At 35.3% G+C, this 22,544-nt stretch overlaps 2 protein-coding genes across 16 annotated transcripts in view; one reads left to right on the forward strand and one right to left on the reverse strand.

The window, feature by feature from the left end:
* Sprt (sprite) overlaps positions 1 to 22,544 on the forward strand; it is a 73,088-nt gene that overhangs the window by 2,633 nt on the left and 47,911 nt on the right. The gene's annotated exons all lie outside the window — the stretch shown is intronic.
* The window catches only part of LOC135160704 (uncharacterized), a 44,591-nt gene continuing 23,076 nt past the window's right edge, over positions 1,030 to 22,544 (reverse strand). For 3 of the 15 annotated variants that reach the window (XM_064117551.1, XM_064117548.1, XM_064117544.1), the window contains 10 exons: positions 21,802 to 21,903; positions 21,554 to 21,571; positions 19,485 to 19,624; positions 18,558 to 18,655; positions 16,323 to 16,532; positions 12,051 to 12,116; positions 11,596 to 11,724; positions 9,642 to 9,934; positions 6,631 to 6,762; positions 1,030 to 5,875 (listed from right to left, as the gene is read on the reverse strand). In XM_064117551.1, the coding sequence (XP_063973621.1) occupies positions 5,650 to 5,875; positions 6,631 to 6,762; positions 9,642 to 9,934; positions 11,596 to 11,724; positions 12,051 to 12,116; positions 16,323 to 16,532; positions 18,558 to 18,655; positions 19,485 to 19,624; positions 21,554 to 21,571; positions 21,802 to 21,903 (1,414 nt within the window). In that variant the 3' untranslated portion in view covers positions 1,030 to 5,649. Of the gene's footprint in view, positions 5,876 to 6,630; positions 6,763 to 9,641; positions 9,935 to 11,595; positions 11,725 to 12,050; positions 12,117 to 16,322; positions 16,533 to 18,557; positions 18,656 to 19,484; positions 19,631 to 21,553; positions 21,572 to 21,801; positions 21,904 to 22,544 lie in introns of all 15 variants that reach the window. The other 12 variants (XM_064117549.1, XM_064117545.1, XM_064117543.1 and 9 more) reach the window with 8 other exon arrangements.

The raw sequence follows: 22,544 nt of genomic DNA on the forward strand, positions 1-22,544 counted from the left end.
TCAAGAGGTAGCAGATCGGGATCTGCCTGGATATCACCGGAGAGTCGTAACAGTACAGGTTATGGTGAAAGAAACATTGCTTTCCCAGTTTATCCTACGCATTGGAGTCAGCAAAGCGGTACCGATGGTTTTATACCATTCAATAGTACTTCACCAGCTTTTTCTAATAGAAGTAGCACCCCAAATGGATATTATGATAGAAAAACCACGCCACCGAGTCCCTATGATAGAAATAAGCAAAGGAATTTCTATGGAGGTCGGGGCGGACGCAATAGGAGCTTTGATGGTTCTCTGGGATTTTACAGTGATAACAGAAGTCCGAGGGGACATTCTCATTCATTTTCTCCTTTTAATAATCGGAGAGCTCCCCAAAGAGTAAGTAGGAATTTTCCTAGTTCAAATTTAAGAGAGACTATTAAGAGTTTTCAAAGCCACCAGCTAGTGTCTAAAAGCGATTAAATCGAGCAAAAATTATATTTTTTTGTTCGTTTGCCCTGTAGACACTTGGAGCCTGAGACATAAGTTCTAATTTTTTTAGTTTGCAAGGATAAATTATTTGGAAGACTTTAAACGTCTGCAGGGCAAATGAACATTAAACAATTAATGTTTTTGTCTTAATTATTCATGATTAGACGTCTGTAATTCATACTGAGGAATATTTATGAGATATCTAACAAATAGATAATTTTATTAGAATTTAGTATTAGCCCCGGACTCCATTATCAAACAATCATTCAATGCTTTCAGGGTCATAAAAGTGACTTAGCAACGATGAGAACAAAGGCCATATCTGAAATACTCGATGTGTCGTCGATTCTCGAAGATCCTTGGAAAAAAATAATGAGTAGTATGAGTGGGTCCACTCAACACCAGGCGAAAGAGGAAAGTAATACATCAATTAATTTGGAAACAATGGAATGTGCCGAGCCGAACAGTGTAATCGAGGATAATCAAGGAAGTTTTAGTGAAAAACAATCGCAGGAGTCAGTTGGGTAATTATAGCATAGATAATTACAATATGGACAACAATGATCTTAAAAGCGAATTTATGTTTCACATGGCTGTGAAAGAAATCTGTATATAATGTGCAATTTTCAAATCATATTTTTATAGAGCGATCTAGATATATTTAATGTAAATATCGGAGTACATTTCTCCAATACTTGCCATAGTATTAAATATCATTATTATACTATTTAGATGTCTCTTTTTAATCTCACAATTTCCTTGTGTACGTTACGTTCTCCATCTTTAGGGTAAGACTAGTTTAGGAATAAATTGCTCAGCATCATCGTTATTTTAAAAAGTGAACAGCAATAAAAAAATGTCATTGGAATTTTACATGACAATTTTTTTAGTATTGGAAGTGAATGTCGAAAGAAAAATATGATATACGTATATTTTTATTTTTTTTTAATAATGAAAAATGAGTGATTCGAATGCCCACACATACAATTTACTGTGACGTTCATGATTTTCTTTAATTTAAAAAAAATAAAAAAATACATTAAAATTTTGCATTCAGACCCAAATTGCTAGACTTCCAGGAACATAAAATCCTCTATTCAAATATCGATTTGTTCTCATATTCAGTTTTTCGTTCTTTTTCTATTTTATCAGTGAAGTAGATACATTAGCAATACAGAAACATTTCGGGTATGATAAAATTGTTGCCGATAATACACATTTTGGTACACATGAGTACAAAAAATAGTGTTGCATCCAAGTAATTAGTAAGTTAGTAATTAGGTAAATGTAATGGCGTCAGTGGTGCGTAGAATTTATAAACCAAAATTTTCGATGAGTAATGAAAAAATTTTTAAAGGGAGAGGGTCAGTTGTTGCCTTATTTGGTATGGAATACTTCATTATGCAATAGTAGGGTATTAAAGGAGGAGGGATGGGACACCTGCTGGGGAATCCCCAAAATTAAATAAAGAATAGGACCAAGACAACCATAAGCGCCTTATTGTCAACCCTATTACAGTTGATTGCCAAATGACACAGGTCATTAGTCTTTCTACAAAGAAAATTGAGAACATTAGCCAAAGGATAAAACCCTGCGGAGCCTCTAATTCTCTTTGGCGTCAATTTTTCAGTGTCATTTTTCATGATATTACGTAACAAAGCAAAATTTTTACGTCGTTTTTTCTGCTTAAATTAATTTTCTGAATCGTGTTACATGAACTTGGATTGTAGTGGAAGCGAGAGGTATTTGGGTTATGGAGGCTTTATAATGTCGAGTGGGCACTTGAATTATTTATTGAGTCTCGAAGGAATCAATATAGAAGTTGTATATGTCTCGTTGAGGGTCGAATGCTTTACGGCAACTATATGTTCTGTTACTTCGAGATCGAAAGACAATTTTTTGCACTTTTATTTCTTAATTTTACAAATATAAGGAAAAAATCTGCAATATCATAATTCATAGTTGGAACATTATTAAATAAAAAATTTTTAAACATTTTCCTTTCATTCTTTACATTTGGGAATATTGAAAGCCATAATTTTAGTTAATTTTAATCCGTTCAAGACAACTGTTTACACTTAGTTTCAATTTTTGAATAAAAATTTCCGCTTTTAAATATGCTCTTGGGAGCTGGTTTTTTGTGATTCAGAATTATTATTAATTTCTCATCTAATTCTAAATATATTCAATCTTCCCTTGGTCCCACTCAATTTCGGTGAAGCAACAAATTATTTACCGTTGTAAAAAATTGTAAGAATGAGAGGAATCATTATCATTAACGAAATTAAAATCCACTATTAAATAACAAAAAACAATAAACAGCATGAAAAACCATGAGAAATTATTTATTTCATCGAATAAATCCTTCCAACCATAAGTAATTATGTATTAAAAGGGAGGACAAAAAATGTCGTGGAATTAATTATTCCTGAAAAATTCTAAACCTGATGTCGCAAAGGTGGACATCGAGTGGTCATTTAGCTAATGTTTCTTTAAATTTAATTAAGGTCGGTTTCTTGGTCTTTGTTCTACATAGTTTAAGTATCTGTTCCCCTGAAGATATTTAAATTAATTACGCATTTCCAAATTAATCCATTTCCGTCATTTGAATTCGTTTGATGATTTCATTCTGGAAGAGTCCATGTAATAATATGCGTTTATATTAATTAATATTTCGGTTCTAATGCTCCGTCAGGAATAGATTCTCTTATGTGCTAATTTCTCCACCATCTTACCATTGATACATCATATATTAGTCATTTCAGATATGCCACAATTATTTACATCAAAAAGTATGAGTAGAAGATACTTCAAAACACATAAGCTTCATTTCCCCTACGAAATTCGTTCGATTATTCAAGTAGAGAAATGATAAAACTTGTTGATTAGTAGTTTTTCCTCACAGACGAGTGTTGTTTTAATAACGAGAAAATATCGAACGATCTTCCTCGCGGAGAATAATTTTCCCCACAAAAGCAGTACTTCTATTTTTTTATTTATAAGATCGTTCGAGTCCTGGACAATCACTTTCTACCATTTCAGTTCTGATTTTCCTCATCTATGTCCACTTATAATGACTGACGAATTATTTATAATATTCGCGTTATGTCTATCTCTGTAGATTTAGTAACATCAAAATCGTCAAGTTGTTGTACATAAATAGTTTGATTCATCTTTGGTCTCAATTTGTAAAGCTATAGGCTTAGAAAATTTTTACTTATAAAGAGGAAACACTTTAATTTCCTGCCGTCATCTCAGCACTCCGAATATTGACTCTTCATTGCGTGATTTCGTTGCATTAATTCTACATGATCAATCCACACCAGTGATGCCTCCGCTTGACTGGGTTAAGCAGTTCAATTATATTACCAAAAAAATTGCGATTAAATGTACAAATGTGGAAGTGATATTTTTCTTCATTATGATAATTAATAGCTATGCTAGGGATAAGGTAATGTTCATTATGAAGAATTGCAAACCAATGAGTGAATCATGAAGAAATATACATTTGATGAAGGGGCTTAACGGTACACTTTATCGATTATTAATTATTTTCGTATATCTTTATCCGGTAGTTTATCACACATATTACACGAATACGTTATTATACATTCACAGATCTATGCCAAATTAGTAGGCCAATAGAAACGGTACTAACGATTTTTGTCTCATTTTTTTTTTAATAGTAGCCACACAAAAATGTTCCGAAATAAAAAATGAAAAATATTGATAATTAAAGGAGCTACGGCTTTAAAAATTGATTGAATTGATTGTTATAAGATGATACGTGGACCCAGTCTATACATCAATTATTTACCTTGAGCAGATGCTAGTTTCTATATTATATAAATATAAAGAATTTAGTGTCAGTAGTCTTAGTTTCTAAAAACTGTAAGAATACCGAATACCTCTCCTTTCAAAGGGGTTTTCATATTATATAAATGTGCTAAAGATGAGTTGATCGGTTGAAATCCCGCAGAAATATCCGGGCGAATTTAGAAAAAAAATGATTAAGAAAAACTAATCATTACTTGTTATCAGAAAAAAATTGAGATGAAAATAGCCAGCATTAATTTTTTTGACCTAATTATTTCGCATTTATCCGCTGTCATATGACATTTGTTTAAAGGGGAAGGGGACGGAGAATTGCATTGATGCAGCGAAGTTGTAACCATGCAATACATATATTTCCCAGTGGAGTAGTATAATTGAACTTTCTGATAATTTTGTTCGATATTTATAGGCCTCTGTGCAATATCACTGTTGAAAATTTTATGTGCATACAAAATTCATCTGAACCAGTTTGTCCATCACATGGACCAATTATCAGAAATTTGGGAATGATTAATGAATTCTTGTCAAATTTAGATGCGCCATGTAGGTGACATTTTAATTTAATCAACAGACATTCGTTAGGAATAATTATTTTCCCTGTTGAAATGATGGATTTTTTTGTATCTGTTTATTTGGCTGTAAAAAGCAGTTTTAAATTTTACTAAACGGAAGAGTTTTGTTGATTTCATCATAAAATTAACGTGAGCAATGATGTGATGGGTTGCAATTATTTTCAACAGTGATTTTAATGAAATTTCAGAGATTTTATTGACGAAAGTCGCGTTATTTCCGTGTATTTCCACCGGTCATTGTATCCTTCTTGTTTCATACACCTTTACTACTATATACAGACCGATTTTCGATAAAATTGATCGTTCGTGGAGGTCCTTCGGGAAAAGGTTTCCTTCTCTTTCCTTTTGCAGTTATTGATTCGACACAAATAGCTGACCATTAAAATATTTTTTAAGATAATTCCATCTTCTCTCCATTTAACTGTCTGGATATTTTTTGACTTTACCACATGGAGGTAGACTATTTGCATGAAGCAATCAATGCTGACTGAAAAAAATATCTGCAAATGGAAGGAAGAGGTCTAGGGAATATTCGTCAGGAGATTCGTCTGTTGTAGACTTTGTCTTCTTTTTTAAAATAAAATCTCCTGACAACTGCGGTATATCCGCAGAATAATTTTCCAAATCCGGTGGATGTATCCCCTGAATTTTAACTCTCGAATGCTGGATCATTGATTCATTGACTTTAAACACCAGCTTTCTTTATTAAAAAAATTGAGGGGTAATTGCTGGACTAAACGAGGAGCTCCTTGAGGACGTCCTCGTCAAGCGACTCCTACAAATAATCATCGAGGCGATTTTTTTCATCCGGCGGACTTGGCTCACTGACACTGAGAATTGGCAGACCAAAGTGCTGGGTCTCGATATTCGGTTCTATCGTGTATCTTGTGTAATCGCAGCTTCGTGAGTGACTGTCGGTGTCTGTTGAGCAATGGTGCAAATAACGTGGGTGGTGGGGTTTGACTCTTGTAAAATCTGGTTCGCAGGAACGACGATTTATCCTTAAAATAAAATTATGGTAATCAGAATTTAATGAAGCCTTTCCCGAGGATGAAAGGGGTGGAGACAATTATCTAGTGAATTGTTAGTATTTTTTTTCCGGGTAGGAATTAATGATGAGACAACGGGCTCGAAAAACTCTGAACTCGGCCGGTTAATTTTTTTTATGGTTTCCGATTCTTTTCCTCAATGTCGCGAAGTATTGACCCGAACTTGTCACTGTTCTTCTAGTATAAATTGAGTGGAATCACCGACAAACGCGGAGGCTAATAAAATAGCCAATAACTAGGCAACAGTAGCGCTGACGCACGGTCGAGCTTCATATCCAATCGTGAATTGAAAAATCGAATTTTTCGACAGATTCTATCGACACGTTTTTATGGTTTTACTGTCGTTTTTTTTTCAATTCTAAAGTCAAATATAAACTACCTGAACTTGTGGCGAGTATGTCTACTGCTATTAATATCGACCACAATGGTCGATCAATAGGGGCGAATAAAATGTTGCCAATTGAAACAGTTCTTGATTGCCAATCAACTCTATCATAAATTCCCAATTAGGGAACTAACTAAAAAAATTTGTCTCGATATTGTAAATTGTCGTGGAAAATTCAGATGTGAATTACGGTGCCCTCCGAAAGCTGTCGCGGTTCTAAATCTTTTAAATAAAATAATTTGGAATATTTGGAGTCTTTATTGAATATTTTTCTGCGTGAAAAAGAGTAGAGAAACTATTGATGACTCATTTTTATAAAAACCTTTCATCTATGGAAGCTGGCTGTCGAACAGGACATCTGACATATTCATGACTACCTCCAAATCTCCAGCCCCCAAATCGTCTTCCTACTCCTGAGATGGACGTTGTTGTGCTGTTCCCTGGAGTGGTGCTCCTAGAATATCGTTAGAGATTACAGAGCAACCACCACGATAATTAATTTGCATTCAAAATCCAATATTTACATATTTACATGAAATCTACAACTTCACTGGCATTAGGTACTAACTAGGCCGACGGAAATTGGGAGTAATCAACAATTCCATAATGAGGAAGTTGACTAGCTACTGTTGCTACTTGAAAACTGAATTTATCAACGCGAATTTAGGTGATTATATTATTTAGAATAAGCGGTCTGATAAATAATAGGATCTACCACATGTTTATATCAATAATCGAAAATTGATGCATCGGTGATCGAAAATAGAATTCCCAATTCTTCTACCCTTTTTTTCGATTTAATTTTATGAGTAAAAGTGAAAAGATAAATAAAGCAACGGAACCCAACATATAAAAAAAGGGTCAGGTTGGTGATAGCTCGTGAAATAGGAAAGGGACAGCGAATCTGAGAAGTTGAAAAAAAGTGGATCGTAATGTTTGGATCCTCCTTCAGTCACAATGTCTTCTATAAAATGAAATGAACTTTTTTAACGGCTCGACAAAAGTGGAAATTTTATGATAGCTGTCTCGTGACCCGCGGAACCTCTCCGGTTTTATTTTAGACCAGTTCGTACGAATGCGAGCAAATTTTTGGGGCAACGATTCTTCTCCAACGAACTGAATGAATTGTTCTCCTGTTCGCACATCAGTGAATTTTCAGGGTATATAAAATCCGTAAAAAAACCTGCCAGAAAACGGGTTCATGCGATTTTGTCTTCTATGAACGTTCAATTAATTTACGTATAATGATAATGTGATTGGAATTTTTTCGTATTCGTATTTTTCTTTTTTGATTGCGCTCGGTATCTTATTTCTTGATTCATACCCCTGTGAACTCTACACTACACTGTATGCACTCTCCAATTAGGAGTGGAATGGGAAACCTGAGGAACAGGCAGTTGCTACTAAAGCAAACGTGGAAGCCTCAGGGATATGAATTCATGTTATACAATCGATGCGTCTACCTCTGGCATGATTTTGATTCAATGTTGAACGGAATAATCTCACCAGTCTTCCTATTATTGATATCAAACAGTTCAATTTTTTTCACATCTGTAGGAAATCGAATATCTGTGATTTTGCGGGGACATTGATTAACGATGACAAATATACGATTTTTTCACATGTTATCAATTATGTTGTGTTTTTTAAATATATGATCGTTTTTGCGAACGAAATGAACTCCTCAGGATGTTCAGAAACATTCGATGAAACACAGGGTGAGATCGAATGATTTATTAGCTGATTCATTTTCTACTCTACGGGAAATCTGTTTATCCCCAACCCACATTCATCTGCTGTGCAACGTGGTGAAATATTCTGTCCAGCCTTGAACCAGAAATTGCATATATCTTAAAAGTAAATAAACCCCGGTGAATTAGAAATCCGGGAGTTGAAGTTTACAGAGTCAACAATTTCATTCTGGTTTACCAATTTTCACCCGAATGAAATTAGTCAGACCTATATCAATAGTTTAGTTACTCGCTACGAAGTAAGTTCTGAACTTATGAGTGGGAAATAGTAACAACTAAAATTATTAATAATCTAATGAATTTTTAATTGCAACAGAATTACCGCATTTGATGTTCTATAAATACAATTCACAATTGGAAAATCCTTCCTAAACAGTGGAAGAGTTGATTACAAATTCCCAAATAAAAATACTGGCCGAGTCCAAACTGGATATAAACTACTATATAAACTATTTTCGAATTAATAATTTCAACTACAAGGGAATACCTACGGAACAGAATATTATAACTGAGCTGTGCAGTGGTGAAACAGTTTCAATTAGATACATGTCTAGCTATTTATAAAGCCCCTTCGGTGTGCATCAATTCCATAATCTAAATGTCCATCAACACAAACATTTAATTGTCAAACTAGTTATTATGAATTCAAACTGTTTCACTATTTCACTGCCAGACTGTTTTTTGTTGCAATTATCTACAGTAGAACTTTATCAACACTTTTTCTAGAAGGGAGCGGCACGAAAGCTGCAATTAAAAGCCTTTCCTTTAATAAATAATTATCAATTATTTGCAATAGTCCAGCGCATTGCAAATCGCAAAAGATTAAATTGAAAACTTTATCACCATCATTCGCATTCAATTATTTACTTTCTCGAGAAACTTCTCCGTTTGTTGAAATGGAACTTTGAAAAAAAAAAAACATTTATTCATCATTAGAGGATTTCTCTGTCACCTTCAATATTGAAGTGAAGGAGATAATATACGAATTTTGTCAGGGCATGAAGTAATTGAGCTTTTTATCCGGCCATTTTTAGTACAACTAAATTCTGAAGATAGTATTACACTCTCCTGATCAAATTGCTTCATTTATCATTCCGTTATGGGTTAAATGAAATTACCAGCGCTCATTTCATTTGGTCGGATGTAATTAATCAACTTATTCAAACAATTGCTCCAACTTGTTTGCCGTAGAGATCTGAGATGAAAATATTTCTCTTTACTACGAGGAGTTGTGAATTTCTCTATAAAATTCTTAATTAGCCTGGGGCGTTTAAATCACGGACCCATTCCTTTAATTAAATAGCAAACGAGAAGAGCAGATGTACGAGATTTATCCAGCGAAAGAGGCAAATTCTTCGTTTCATCTTCCCTTGAACGGTATTCACGTTAACTATCGTGGTCTAGTTTCAAAACAAGTACTTCACTGCTGAAGCAGACAGATTCCTTATATCTCTTCACTTCAGTATCAAGTCCATGCTCTTCATTAATTTTTATTTATGCACACAAAAGCATTTTTCTTACACAGAGAAATTTACCCACGAATTAACTAGAAAATTTTGATGATACTATCAATCAATCATACCTGGAGGTGGATTGCTGATGGTAGGATTCAATAAGGGGTGCATCAGTGTGATCCTTTGATCCACTTTCTGAGCTGCTCTGTCTCTTCGACTCGAAGTCAGTCTCACCAAATTTCTCATCGTCCTCACTCTTTCTCGGCAGAAATATGTCCCTCTCTCTGTCCATCTCCATGCACTCATCATGACAGCTTGTTTGTTCGCAATCCTGATGGCCAGATGATGCTAGGGGCAAATTATCTGCACTGCGAACCTTCCGACATAGACGGGATGTAGAGCCGTGACGTCGGAGGAATTCCTGAAAATAAATTAGAAACGTACGTTAATGAGACGGGAGCTGGTACTCTTCTAACTGAAATTATATCGTTGAAGGTCGTTTCACGGTGTTTTAAAGCGCATTAGAATAGTTTCGCTTTGTTCAACTCATTTCTGATCGTTCATTATCGAGATGCGAAATTCAATCTGCAAATTTAAATAATAATATCATCAGAAAAGGTCCTGAGTCATTGGGTAAAATCGTTCAAATGAAAATATTTTCAAATTGAAAATAGTCGATTGATGGAAAAAATGAATTTGGGGGAAAATGATAAATTATTTTTTATGGTTTAAATTTCGAAAGTGCTGCGGCTGATCGTTCCTTCAACGATGAACGTGGTGGAGTAGCATTGGGAACTAATGACTCCAGGAATACATTTTTTCCATCATCAATTTTTAACTCCATCATAATCATTATCATGAAGCAGCTAGGTGCTTTAAATGCCATTAAAGGCTTTCCAATAGCCGCTGAAAATATGAGCGACTATTGATCGTCGTTTATAGCATCGAAATGGCCAAAATATCAGGACCGGAATTCGAAACCAATACCGGTAATGTTTTTAGCAATTTGAGAAGGGAAGTTGGTGGTGACGCACGACCAAATTGATTAGAATTCAACAATAATTCCCCTCGACTGACATAAGGGCGTGTGGGAAACAGGACAATCGTGCTTTCTAAGCGCGTGATAATCACACAAACGTGATCGCATAATATTTGTTTAGATCGTCGTCTTACATCGATTTTCTAATGTATCTAATGGTGACCCACACGTGGCAGTTCTAGGAAAATACTACACAAATAGAGATCAAAGGATCAGAAAAATCGTCAAATATAAATTCTTTATATGCAAATGGTAGCATTGTACGTCAAAGCTTTAAGCACACCCTTCTAAATATGACTTCCCATTTATGCTGAAGCTCTGAAGCTATGCTTCTATACGCAGAGCCTCTCGAGAGTGATTACAAGGATTAATCACGCAAGAGTAAATCATTACAGTCTCGCAAGCTGCCGTACTAGGATTAATGCGATTCCGTCTCCTGAATGTGAATGCGGATGTCATGAGGAGAACTCAAAGCAGGGATTGTGACAGTGATCTCTATATAGAGAGGAAAGGATACAGCTCTACAATAAACTCAAAGAGGAAAAGAAGTTTCCATCATCTGACATAAAGATCTCCTTCAGCAGATAAATTATTTGTCCAATCAAACAAACGAATTTTCAAGTAACTAAAACGCTTGCAAATCACGGAGCTTGCAAGCAAATATCTTCTCAATGGATTCTCAATGGTTATTGAAAAATCATAGAAAATCATCTCCTTTTGGAGATCTTGGCAAAGAGCACACATTTCACTCTCAAGTGGCAAAGAATCTGATTCATGGATTACATAATCCTTGGAATAATAGATGAAACGAGCAGCTGCCCCTTCGCAAATAATAAATATGACTGTTCCTGACTTAGAAAGACTTCGAAATTTTACCACGTGAAGAGAAAAGCATCTGGAAAAAAGTTCATGAATAAACATGACCACTGGTGGAAAAGGTAAATGAATGAACGTGGACTGCGTGGTTTTGGACTGAGGTGAGAATGAGTAACCTTGTGACAGCATTTCTATTATCATGGAATTTATCGATCACATGCCCTCACCTGGGACAGAAAGCCAGCAACGTCGATGGCACTGTTGACTCGAGGCCTCGAGGCTCTTGGCCACGCCATACCTCCAGCTCCACCAGTGCTGTCCAGGGAATCCACGCGATGGCTCGACCAGTGGAGATGCTGTAAATGTTTTACTTCTACTAATTTCCTTTGTAATAAACACCCCAACACATATTTCATTACTAATATCGTAAAACGACTCGAGTCGAAAAATGAACTTTCATTCCCTCTTTGGTTTCTCGCAATAAACATATTCATTAAAAAGTGGAGTAATTAATATGATATTGTCTTTCATGAGGTCATAATAAAGAGGAAGGAAAGTTATTGGGGATTGTTCCCTGGATTGATTAATTGTGGAGACAATTAAACAATTAATTCATGACCCAGTGAGACTCGAAACGTTTTATCTTTTTTTTTCTATTCATGACGTGAAATACAACCCTCACATTTTCATGATTGAAATGTGCAATCGGTTCTGACGTCTCGGCAAGACTCTCCGCACTTCGGCTCACCTTTACGGATATTTTTCGTTTGTCAGTAATAATGCATACCTTTTTTTATTCTATCCTAAAGTACTTGTTGTTTCTAGCAGAGAAATTTAATGCGTCATTTTAGTCGACTATTTTATAACAAAAAATTATAACAACAAATTAGTAAATATAGTTGTAATTATTCTAATAACAAGAGTACTCAGAATAATGTGCCGCACACAGAAGAAATAACTCTGTGATTTTATTGAATACTTATTCTAAAATTCGTGGATCAGAATTGTTCTTGTATTGGTAGTATTGGAGATATGAAAAATTGACGATGACAATTTAATTTAATTTTTAAAAGTCAGTTCCCGGAACCGCTGGCTCAATGTTATAGTATGTTACATTGAAGTGGTCTCGCGCCACTGATAACATTCGATTTATTGATTGAGGTCGAGGAGATAGTTTCAACCTTGGAAAGCATGAGCTTGTAAAACATTTAATGTTTACATTACTCGATGGAAGGATGAAAATTGTAAATCAGGACTGCCGAGTCATTAATTCCAATTAATTAATTTATCCTCCGAATTGACAGTTAATTGTTCAATGATTTTTCGTAACTCCAATGACTTTGTTCAACGTGAACTGGTGTCAATACCATAAACGTTAAGTAAGCATATGTTTTTGCCATATTTTGTCTCGTATTCGAGAGTACCATCACAGTAGACTGATTAATTTCATTAAAATAAATTCACATGTGTCGAAGTGTTACAAGCGTGACGTCAAAAAAACTTCTTCAAAAGTGCTGACAAGTGCCTAATGGTGTTAGTAAAGAAATTCAAAAATTTTTTTTTCTAGTTATGGAAAGAGTAAAATTATCAACTCGAGGCATTTTGTGCATTGATTGTCAGTCGAGATTTGTCTCAGATGGTATATATTGTGCCGAAGTTTAATACTGCATTGTAATTCACAAGTGGACGCACCACTTCCTGACATCAATCGACCACCCACGTGAATTGTCAGAGAATGATGTGACAACCAGTGAATTATTGCTTGTAAATCCGGTACATATATACTCACCTTGTTTCAGTCGATACGTGTTCTTTTTAACGGCGGATCGAGGCGTTAGAATTGTCTCGGAAATTCCAATTCCTATATTTGAATATTTATTGTGAATGAAGAATGAAAGACCTGATGCTAATTAAGGTAGTTTTGCAGGCTTTACGTGGTCTGATGGGCTCCACAATTTTAGGAACCAGAATATTTAATCTATACGATTATATGAATTATTGGAATCATTTGAATATTCAAATAATTGAAAAGATCGAATGGAAAGATGTGACGAACGCATCCACGAGGACGGTATCCAGGTATAGGAAGTCAAAAATGTGGAGACGTAGGGCCCATCGATGAGCGGTTCATAAATTTGGCGAAAGGGGGAAAACTTTAAAATTCCTTGAGAGTATACGCCATTCAGATCTATATCGAACCATACGAGGGACGAGACTGAAGATTTTATTTAAAAAATTCAGTCCGGGGATAATTTTCCAATTTTAGAATAATCTCCGTGTCATGTTTTAAATTTCCATTTGCATGATTCTCCCCATATTCTGGCTGAAATAAGATGAAAAAGAAAGATAAGAAGGATAAATAATCAAATGAGGAAAAAATGGGGCTAATATTAACACAATTCTCATTTATTAAGTAAATTGGCTATATTTTAGCTATAATGAGTATAATAATAAAGAGCGGGGTACAGAAATGTACGAAAAAAATTACTGGCAATTGCATAAGGAGTATTTTGCCTCACTTTATTCAGGTTAGAAGAAAATTATCATAAAATGTTTAATGTAACGAAATCGTGAGAGTATATATCTACAAAAATAAAATGAATCAGGGTAGATATTGAACAAAAGGGAAAAAATTGAAGTAACAAAATAATTATACATAGAATAGCACAAGTCAATCTCATCAGATCAGTGAGAATGTTCAGAAGGATATTTAGAAAAATATCATTTAAAATTCGGATTGCCAATAATAATTTAACCCATCACTTCGTTCCAGAATATCCCTGTACAACGAACAATATTAAAAAGTTGCTGGGGAATTCTGGAACTCCAAATTCCAGTAATAAAAATAGTAAATTTACAAAATCAGAGAAAGAGTACTTCTACTACCTTAATTAGTCAACTTGGCATTTGTCATTTACAGCATATGCGAATGAAATAATTGAAGAAAGAAAAATAATACTGTCATCATAAGTTTAATCCGCTCAACATAATGAAAATTTTGAGTTTCTTTGATTTTTAATTGAAATTTCATCAGTACCGATGGTCACGCGACGTCCGCCCTGTGCAGTAGAGCAAATTGGCAGCCGCACTCTCTTGGCTCACGTGTTCTTCTTGGATAGTGAAAGCACTGGTCCAATACTCCACAGCCCCCTCCCCCGCACTGCATCACCATATCCGACAATGAAGTCATTACCTTTTTTTTATTTGATTTTCATTTTTCATGTGCCCATTTTTTTAATCATTTATGTTTCGTCACCCGTCCGACGGAGACAGATAATTCGGTAAAAAAAAGAGAGAAATACACCGTAGCTGTAATTATTCTGTTTCTTCCTGTGCGGGTTGGTTTGTTAATCATTAAAACTAACTTTTCAATCGAGAGAAAAAATTTATTCCCTTTCGAATTGAGTTTCAGTCAGAGACGTCCGTGGGAAATTGTCAATAAATGTTTTCTCTCTGAGTTATAGTGAATAGAATAAATTCTAATAAAGATCTTAATGAAATATTTTCCAAAAAGTCAGTTAATTTTTCGGTTCTCTTGTTAATTTTATATTTTTCAAACGATTCGATAATATTTCATATTCACTATAATTCATTTGCAATAGACAACGATCAAGGAATACGTCCTCTAAATACACAATTGTGATTTGGAAGTGATACTGCAGTTGATATTGGCAGTATTTCTCATTAGAGCATCAATTCAATAGTCAATTGCCGCTACTGACACTTCCTGCCCAGGGCAGAATATAGAGTGATTGGATACGTCTAGATAAGCTTGAAAAAGCCATTTCCAAACTCAGTAACAATTATAATTGTTCTACTATAACAAGAGGGTGAATACTTTGTGATATTTTCAGGAGTCTTTTCATATTAAACAAATACTCTGTGCGCAGATTTTAATCTCATATTGTATATAATCTTATTATAGAATTTTTCTTCTATGTACTTGGTGGAGTTAAGAAAAATAATTTTTCATCTCCCGCATCATCGTGCTTTTTAATTATTCTTTTAGTAATTCTAGACGTAGAGTAGTTTGTCAATTGAAAGGATTAGCTCAACAGTGCGTATTATTGATCGTTTTTCAGGAGAAAACTTCTGTAATAAGGTGAACAGGCCAGTCATGAGAGAATCCAAATTGTATTGCGTTGCGAGGGGGTAAGTTTTGTTCCTAGAAAAATTACCAAGGGTCCAATAAGACCTAGGGTGCGCTCCGTAAATAGTATACAGGGAGTTACATAATTTTTACGGACCAGGAAGTTCCATATTTTTCATCGGACCCTCCGTAATTTTTATCCGACCTTTGTTTTCACTCGGGAATTACGGAGCTTTCGCGTATTTTTTATTGCACTATTTCTCTTCGTCCATCAGACCATTGAACTTTTGCATTAGGTGGTCCTATAACTGTCGACGGTAGTTGCTGTCAGGCGAGAAATTTTTAATCCAATTTTATTCGACACCCGGACAGAAATATCAATGTAAATTACGTATCAATTCCGTAATTCTGGAGGTGAATGCGGTTGTAGAAAATTTTACGTAACTGTCGCATAATTTTTGCTGAATTCACGCAATCTGTCCAGAACGTTTCGCAATTTTCATCTGAACCCGGTTTAAAATTATACTTAGAAAATTAAAAAACAAAATGCTCTGACTTAATCGTCCTCAGGGGGTGAGTTTTGAGTTAAAAAAAATTACATGAAGTCGTGACTGATCTGTTCCCTTAACTGCAGGTGTACACAGCACTCAATCTAATTTCGCACATGTTATGTAAAAACCTATTTGATTCTGAAATCAGGAAACCACAATTTCTGCATGAATAGCAGTATGATTGATCCACGAATCATGAAGCGATGCGCAATCGAATGGCACTCAAAATTAAATAATTCAATATATCTGATATATCGTCCTATATATGTATAATCGAGTATAACTGGTGTATGAATAGATCAATGCCTCTTACCTGTGAACAGGCATGTTGACTAGAGTGCTGTGTACAGGCAGCATTTGCTGCTGTGCATACTCCAGTCCCGGGTACTTTGAGTTGCTCCTTGTAGTCCGGTTGATAAGGTAACAACATACGTATCTTCCCCCATCGGTTGAAGAACAGGGCTATCGCACCCGCCCATACGAGTAAGACCATCACTACTATCCCAACTTCCACTCCACGTACCTGATGAACAAGCAAACACCAGATTCGATAATATTAGTTGGCAGTAATGTCATTGCTCCCGTGCACCTACTATAGGTTCCCCTCAATTATTCCCTCCTCGTATACCCCTTCGGGTCTGGACGATTTATTTCGACTCTACCACGCAACCCCGGGTACCGCAATATCCGTCGAAGGGCTGGGGAAAACCTCATCTTGAGGGAAGAACCTGTCGAGGGGCGGGAAAAATTATGAAAACATCGTTGCGAAACTAATCTCATTGCTTTATCAAGCTGGAGAAGCCTTTGAAAACACGATAGGATTTGGAATAAAATCACGATAGGATTTGGAATAAAATCACGTAACTGAGGAAAATTCTTTGAAACATGTATCTCTGCGTGGGACAAAAATTATGTATATCGAGCATTTCAATAAGAATTGAGTGTATAAAAGAGAAGCTTATGAAACCATGTACTGTGAGGGGACTCGAGCAGAAATGCTGTTTGAATCTGCGAGCTGAAGTGAGCAAAAAAAAATCTTTTTGCCAAGCACATTTATTGCCCACCAGGAAATCTATATAAATATTCCCATAAAATATATTAATGCCACGTAATTTCTTTCACAGTCAGTAAATAGTCCCGGGACGAAAACATTTTTTCTTATGAATTCCCTTTTGCTTTTGCACTGCCATGATATCCATTGTTTCCTAGCTTTTGAAGAAATAAGTATTTCTGTTTTTCTGAAAAATGCAATGGCAACTTGAACTGAACGCACCAGATGTGGAAATTATTGCGCGATAAAATGACCGATCGTTATTTCTGCAAAAAAACATTTTCAGATGAATGGCTTCAGGCCAAGATATACTGGATCCAGCAGAACAAAACGTTATGCACAACTGTGGCTCGATATAGTTGAGGCGCAATATCCCAGTGGATATGAAAGTGCGGTAAAATTTTATGACTAAACTTATATGTTCGGGAGTTGGTGATCCAAACTTTTTTGTTTTACGATTCCCGTGGGCAGTAATTTTTTGCAAATAATCAATTTCTCCATTCAGCAAGGAAAGTTAATTTTTCAGGCACTCGATGACACATGAAATACAGAAGTATGTCAGGTAAATGCCTTCTGTGTCTCTAATAAAAAAATGGGTCCTACCCCTCCAACGATAGGATTTCAAGTCTTGATTTAGGGTACGATCAGCCCTTTTGTCATTTCCTGTCTTTATATTCTAATTGCAAAGTTAGCTTCATGAAATTCAGCCTCAATAATATTCTAATTATTACCTGTTGAATGCCTCGACGTGATACCATCGATTATTGAATGTATATTGACATGCATATGGTATCGGATGATGGTGACATCGGCCAAATCGATGGAGCCTCGATATATATAATACACAATAGCGGTTACAGAGCACTGAAAATGACTTAATCACTCTATTCTTTGGGTATCCCTGCCGCTGACAATTGGGCCAAATTTCCCCGTTATGATTATCCCAATTGAAGGAAACAATGGAAATCGTTCAACTTGAAATGTCATAGTCGATCTTTACATAAATTATCACGGAATTTCCAATGTAATTGTTTCGGTCACGAGCAGAATCGATACCGCTTCCTATTTCAGGATAATCGAAGTTTCCGTTGCGACACAGGTACAATAACTACATAATTGGTGAATTATTTTGCGGTTGTTCAAATATAGAATTACCAATATCCCCATAGCCACACAACACAGTCACATGCAGCAGAAATGACTAGAACGGAAATGTATCTGGGTTTCAAATATTTACTCAGATATTCTGGTACCTGTTTATTTGAAATGCCGACAAATTTGTATTTTGTTCTATCTTTAAAGTCCCTCTCGCGTATAAAAAATTTTGAAAACAACCAAAATATTTCGCTCGTAGTAAAAAAAAATCCGATGGAGATCGAATAAAAAATACGAGAAGGTGATCTTAAAATATCTGAATAGCCCAATAACTCTTCATGGAACCCCACGTTATTATCTCTTATGTGCTCTGAGTCTCGTAAACTTCTATTATTAACTTACTTGGATATAAGCATGTGGCTGTTGTGATGATGGTGGAGGCGGTGGTATGGGACCTCCTGTGACTGCTGCATCCTGCTGTGGAGAGGTTCGTGGTGGCTCTGAAAATCAATTAAACCTTCATTTATATTTCTATAATATGAACGCAGGGAATAAGGTGGAGTATGAGCAGATCAAGAAAACGAGCCTTCCCACAGATCAATTGGTCATTTCATTTTATTTCTCTTACCGATACTTACCACGTACTTCGTTCAAGTCACTAATTTTTTTCAAGTAGGATTTTTATTGCACCGAGACTCTTGCCATCCGTATACTTTTCCAGATGTCTGATTGTTTCCTCAATTTAATAATACCGTTCCACAATAAATACTGGCAACAAAATTTCATCTTCCATTTAAAGCAATTTTACTGGAATTTTTTTCTATTATGCTGATGGGATTTTTTTTACTACTGGGATAAAATTTGCTCTCAAAACATGATAAATCTGGTCAAGATTAGCTGAACCTACATAACTCTGATGTCATCAAAGTAATAAACTTTTTTTTTCATGGCGACAGCCACATTTATTTGGCAGAAATATTTTTTCCCTCAGTGTTGGAGAGTTTATTGAGGAAGTGCTGTATTTCGCACTTCCTCAATAGCTCTTATACTCTCCCCTAATTCTCCCCAGGACTCACAATAACGTACTCTCCCCTCACTATGACTTGGCAAAGTCAGAGGGCCAAATGTTTAGATCTACGATAAAAAATAAGTACAATCATCTACACGTTTTTATGGAGTGTGCGGAAAACGATCAGATGACTTCGATATTGCTTAGCTCCCCTCGTCCTGAGGATTTTTTTATCACGACTTTGGTCACCAACAATTACCTTCCCGACAATGTTATTCGCTTCAATTTCAACATAATTCTGATATTGTCTGGTTTTTTACCGAGTGTACGGAAGACGATCGGTCGACTTCGATATTTCTTGCCTCCTCTCACAGCTGTGATCACCAATTGGTACTGGGTGTCAGCTTGGAGATCGCTGAGTGTGACAGCGTCGCTGTTCCCTGCGACCAACCGCACCATCCTGTAACTAACCACCGCGCTATTGTGATATGATGAATATTGATTGAAACATTAAACTCAATTCCGTACATTGTTGTCATGCAATTGCATACGATAACGATTATTTGAAACAAATGTATGCTAGAACTATAGCCAAAGGATAATTATTTTGTGAATGTTTCTTTCATGAACTAGAAATGGATAAATTATTGGGAGGGAAATTTTTCTTATCAAGTTCATTATGGATAATTTCAATGTTATGGCTCATCAAAACTGAAGTCCACTATTTTCTCTGAGCATACATTTTTTTCCTGGAAAATAGATAATGGAATTGGAACAAGGTGAGGCACGCACTACATGATCATAAAAACAATCTTGAAAGCTTCCACCGATAGACAAATTCTATATCAGTGAAATGTTTGGAAAAGTGGTGCAGAGGATTTTTGGAGACAAGCGTTGGAGTTCAGTTATCTAATTACTTGAGTTCTCAATTAATAATCGAATAATCCCATTAGATTATACCAATAATATCGGTAGCAATATAATTAAATAAAAGTAAATAGTTTCTAAACCTTTCACGAATTATCTCACAAACATCTGGGATCTGTTCTCATTGCTCCTGGACTATTCGAGTGTTTATTTAACGATTTGAAAATTGCGTGGTTGATAAATTATCTGCTGGTAATTTTACCGCGCTCAACATCTTCCCCTCTTATCGTAAACCAGACCTTATTGCGTTTATGCTCGACCCGAGAGCTTCCTAGTCTCCGTTAACATCCGGAGAAAGCGCTCCAATGTTTTTCTCTTTCACTTAATCCGGAAAGAGTCCAGAGTCTCCCCATTTTATATCTGGGATCCAGATTTTTTGGCGCCTATAAAAAAGCACTACAAAACCTGTTAACGAATACAATTTTTATATTTTTCTAAATATTATTTGAATATTTTTCTCTCTTTTCTTCGAACGCAGAAGACTTATCGAACGTTATTGATCGGAAAACCAAGATTTGATAGCATAAAATATTTTCAGAAGGGCTTATTGAATGCATAGACAGTCTATCGGTTTTTAAAAAGGCCAAGACCTCATTAGGCTGCAATGGTGGTGTGTTTACCCTATTTTTCGATCCCTAAGGAACGGGAACTTTAGCGACAATCAATTTTCTCCTTCTGTGTTGGGAAAATTGTCCATTATTTGCGTCGTTGAGGGAAATTCGCTGAACGCTTTGAGCCATATAAAGTAAATTTGGCAACGCTAGAGCTTGCATAATGCAGTGCCAATCCCCGTGGAGGTGACCAGAGTCACAGGGTCGGTATGGTAACCGAATTAGGATAAAGGGATCAATAATCGAACATTGCAATCGCTACGTGATTCCACGTACAGGTGACTGATTATCAATTTATTCATTTTGCTCGTTAATGAGACGGACTTCACCTTAAAGATTACCCCATAATTGGTAGAATGATTAATATTATTATTTTATATTTTGCGAATGGAATAGCACAGCCCTAAAAGTGGTTATTTAGTTATAAACTAAATAATCTCGGGCGACACGTTTCAAGTTCTTGTGAATAATTATTTAAAATGTAATCCCAATATTGTTGATCAATGGCAAATACTCTTTGAGGATAAATTTTCAATGCCTAAAACTTTTTTATTTCTGTGTGTAAGTAATTATTGAACGTGAACTCTAAATAATCAGATATCTTGAATTCTAATAAATAAACATTAATACACAATTTGGTCGACGAATACATGAACTAATTGTCTTTCATCTTTTGGCACACAAACGCATAACTACTAAAACGAAACATAAGGGATTGCATTTTGGATTCGATTAAAGCCCACTAATTTAATACAAGCACAATTGAATAAAGTTAATACATATTCATGTCTGACATTTTATGGGTTTTTTTTTTCATGGGTAATTCATTTTTGTTCTAAAGCCCAAAGTACCTGTCACTGGTATCGTTCCTTCGCCGCAAAAAAAATTGAAATACCATAAGTTAGAGGAAAATAATGAACATAATTTAATTGTCAATTTTTACATGTTCCTCAGATTTTATATTTGAAGCAATGACTGATGTTCCTAATAATAACTATCGCTTTGAGAGATGAAGACGTCAAAAGCAAAATGAACACGCCATTGAATTTATTACTATCTTTTTGCGCTGATTTTTTCTTTTGACAAAGAAAATTAGTACCTTTCATCGTACGTCTCATTGTACGGTTCGTAGTATGTTAGGCTGAACGTTTCGTTGTATGTTTCATTGTAAGATTCATAGTACTGATCGATGGTTTCATTCCTACGTCGGAAAAGAAACGATCAATTACTAGATGATTATGCTATTTCGTCTTTTTATTCTCCAAATATTTTTTTTTTTCAAAAACTATTCAAACTGGAAAGTTCTAGACTTTTGATTATGAGGTGAATCGTCCAGTGTTCGAGTTTGTATGAGAAGTAATTTGATGGAATTTTAGACTTATCTATAAACGAAATTATTATTTGTGAAACCTTCGCAGCTCGATTGCTGGACGATTTCGGTACTTCCAAGTTTTTTCTATTGCACTTCTTTAAAGTGATATGGAAAATGCTTCGTGAGAATAATTTCGGAATTGTGAAAATTCCTTTAATGAAATAAAGTATTCTCTGAGCAATTGAAGAAGATTCAAGATCAGTTTGCACCTTTTCTCCAACGAAATACTTTCGAATAATAATTTTTTTGTAATTGATTAACTTCAAATAAAATTTTTCTGGACACTTTGACCTTTCCAAAATGATTCTGATTCTTTTTTAATTACACTTTTGACTCTAATATATTCCAACTACCTTCACCGTTGTCTTTCTCATAGTAATACTATGACACAATTTTTTTTCCTCTTCCCCTATCCCTCCGAAGGTCTAAAAGGTGGTATGTCCTACCCCCTCCCCATAGTTGAAAGATCC

This window comes from Diachasmimorpha longicaudata, chromosome 3 (assembly GCF_034640455.1).
Source record: "Diachasmimorpha longicaudata isolate KC_UGA_2023 chromosome 3, iyDiaLong2, whole genome shotgun sequence".
NCBI lineage: Eukaryota > Metazoa > Arthropoda > Insecta > Hymenoptera > Braconidae > Diachasmimorpha > Diachasmimorpha longicaudata.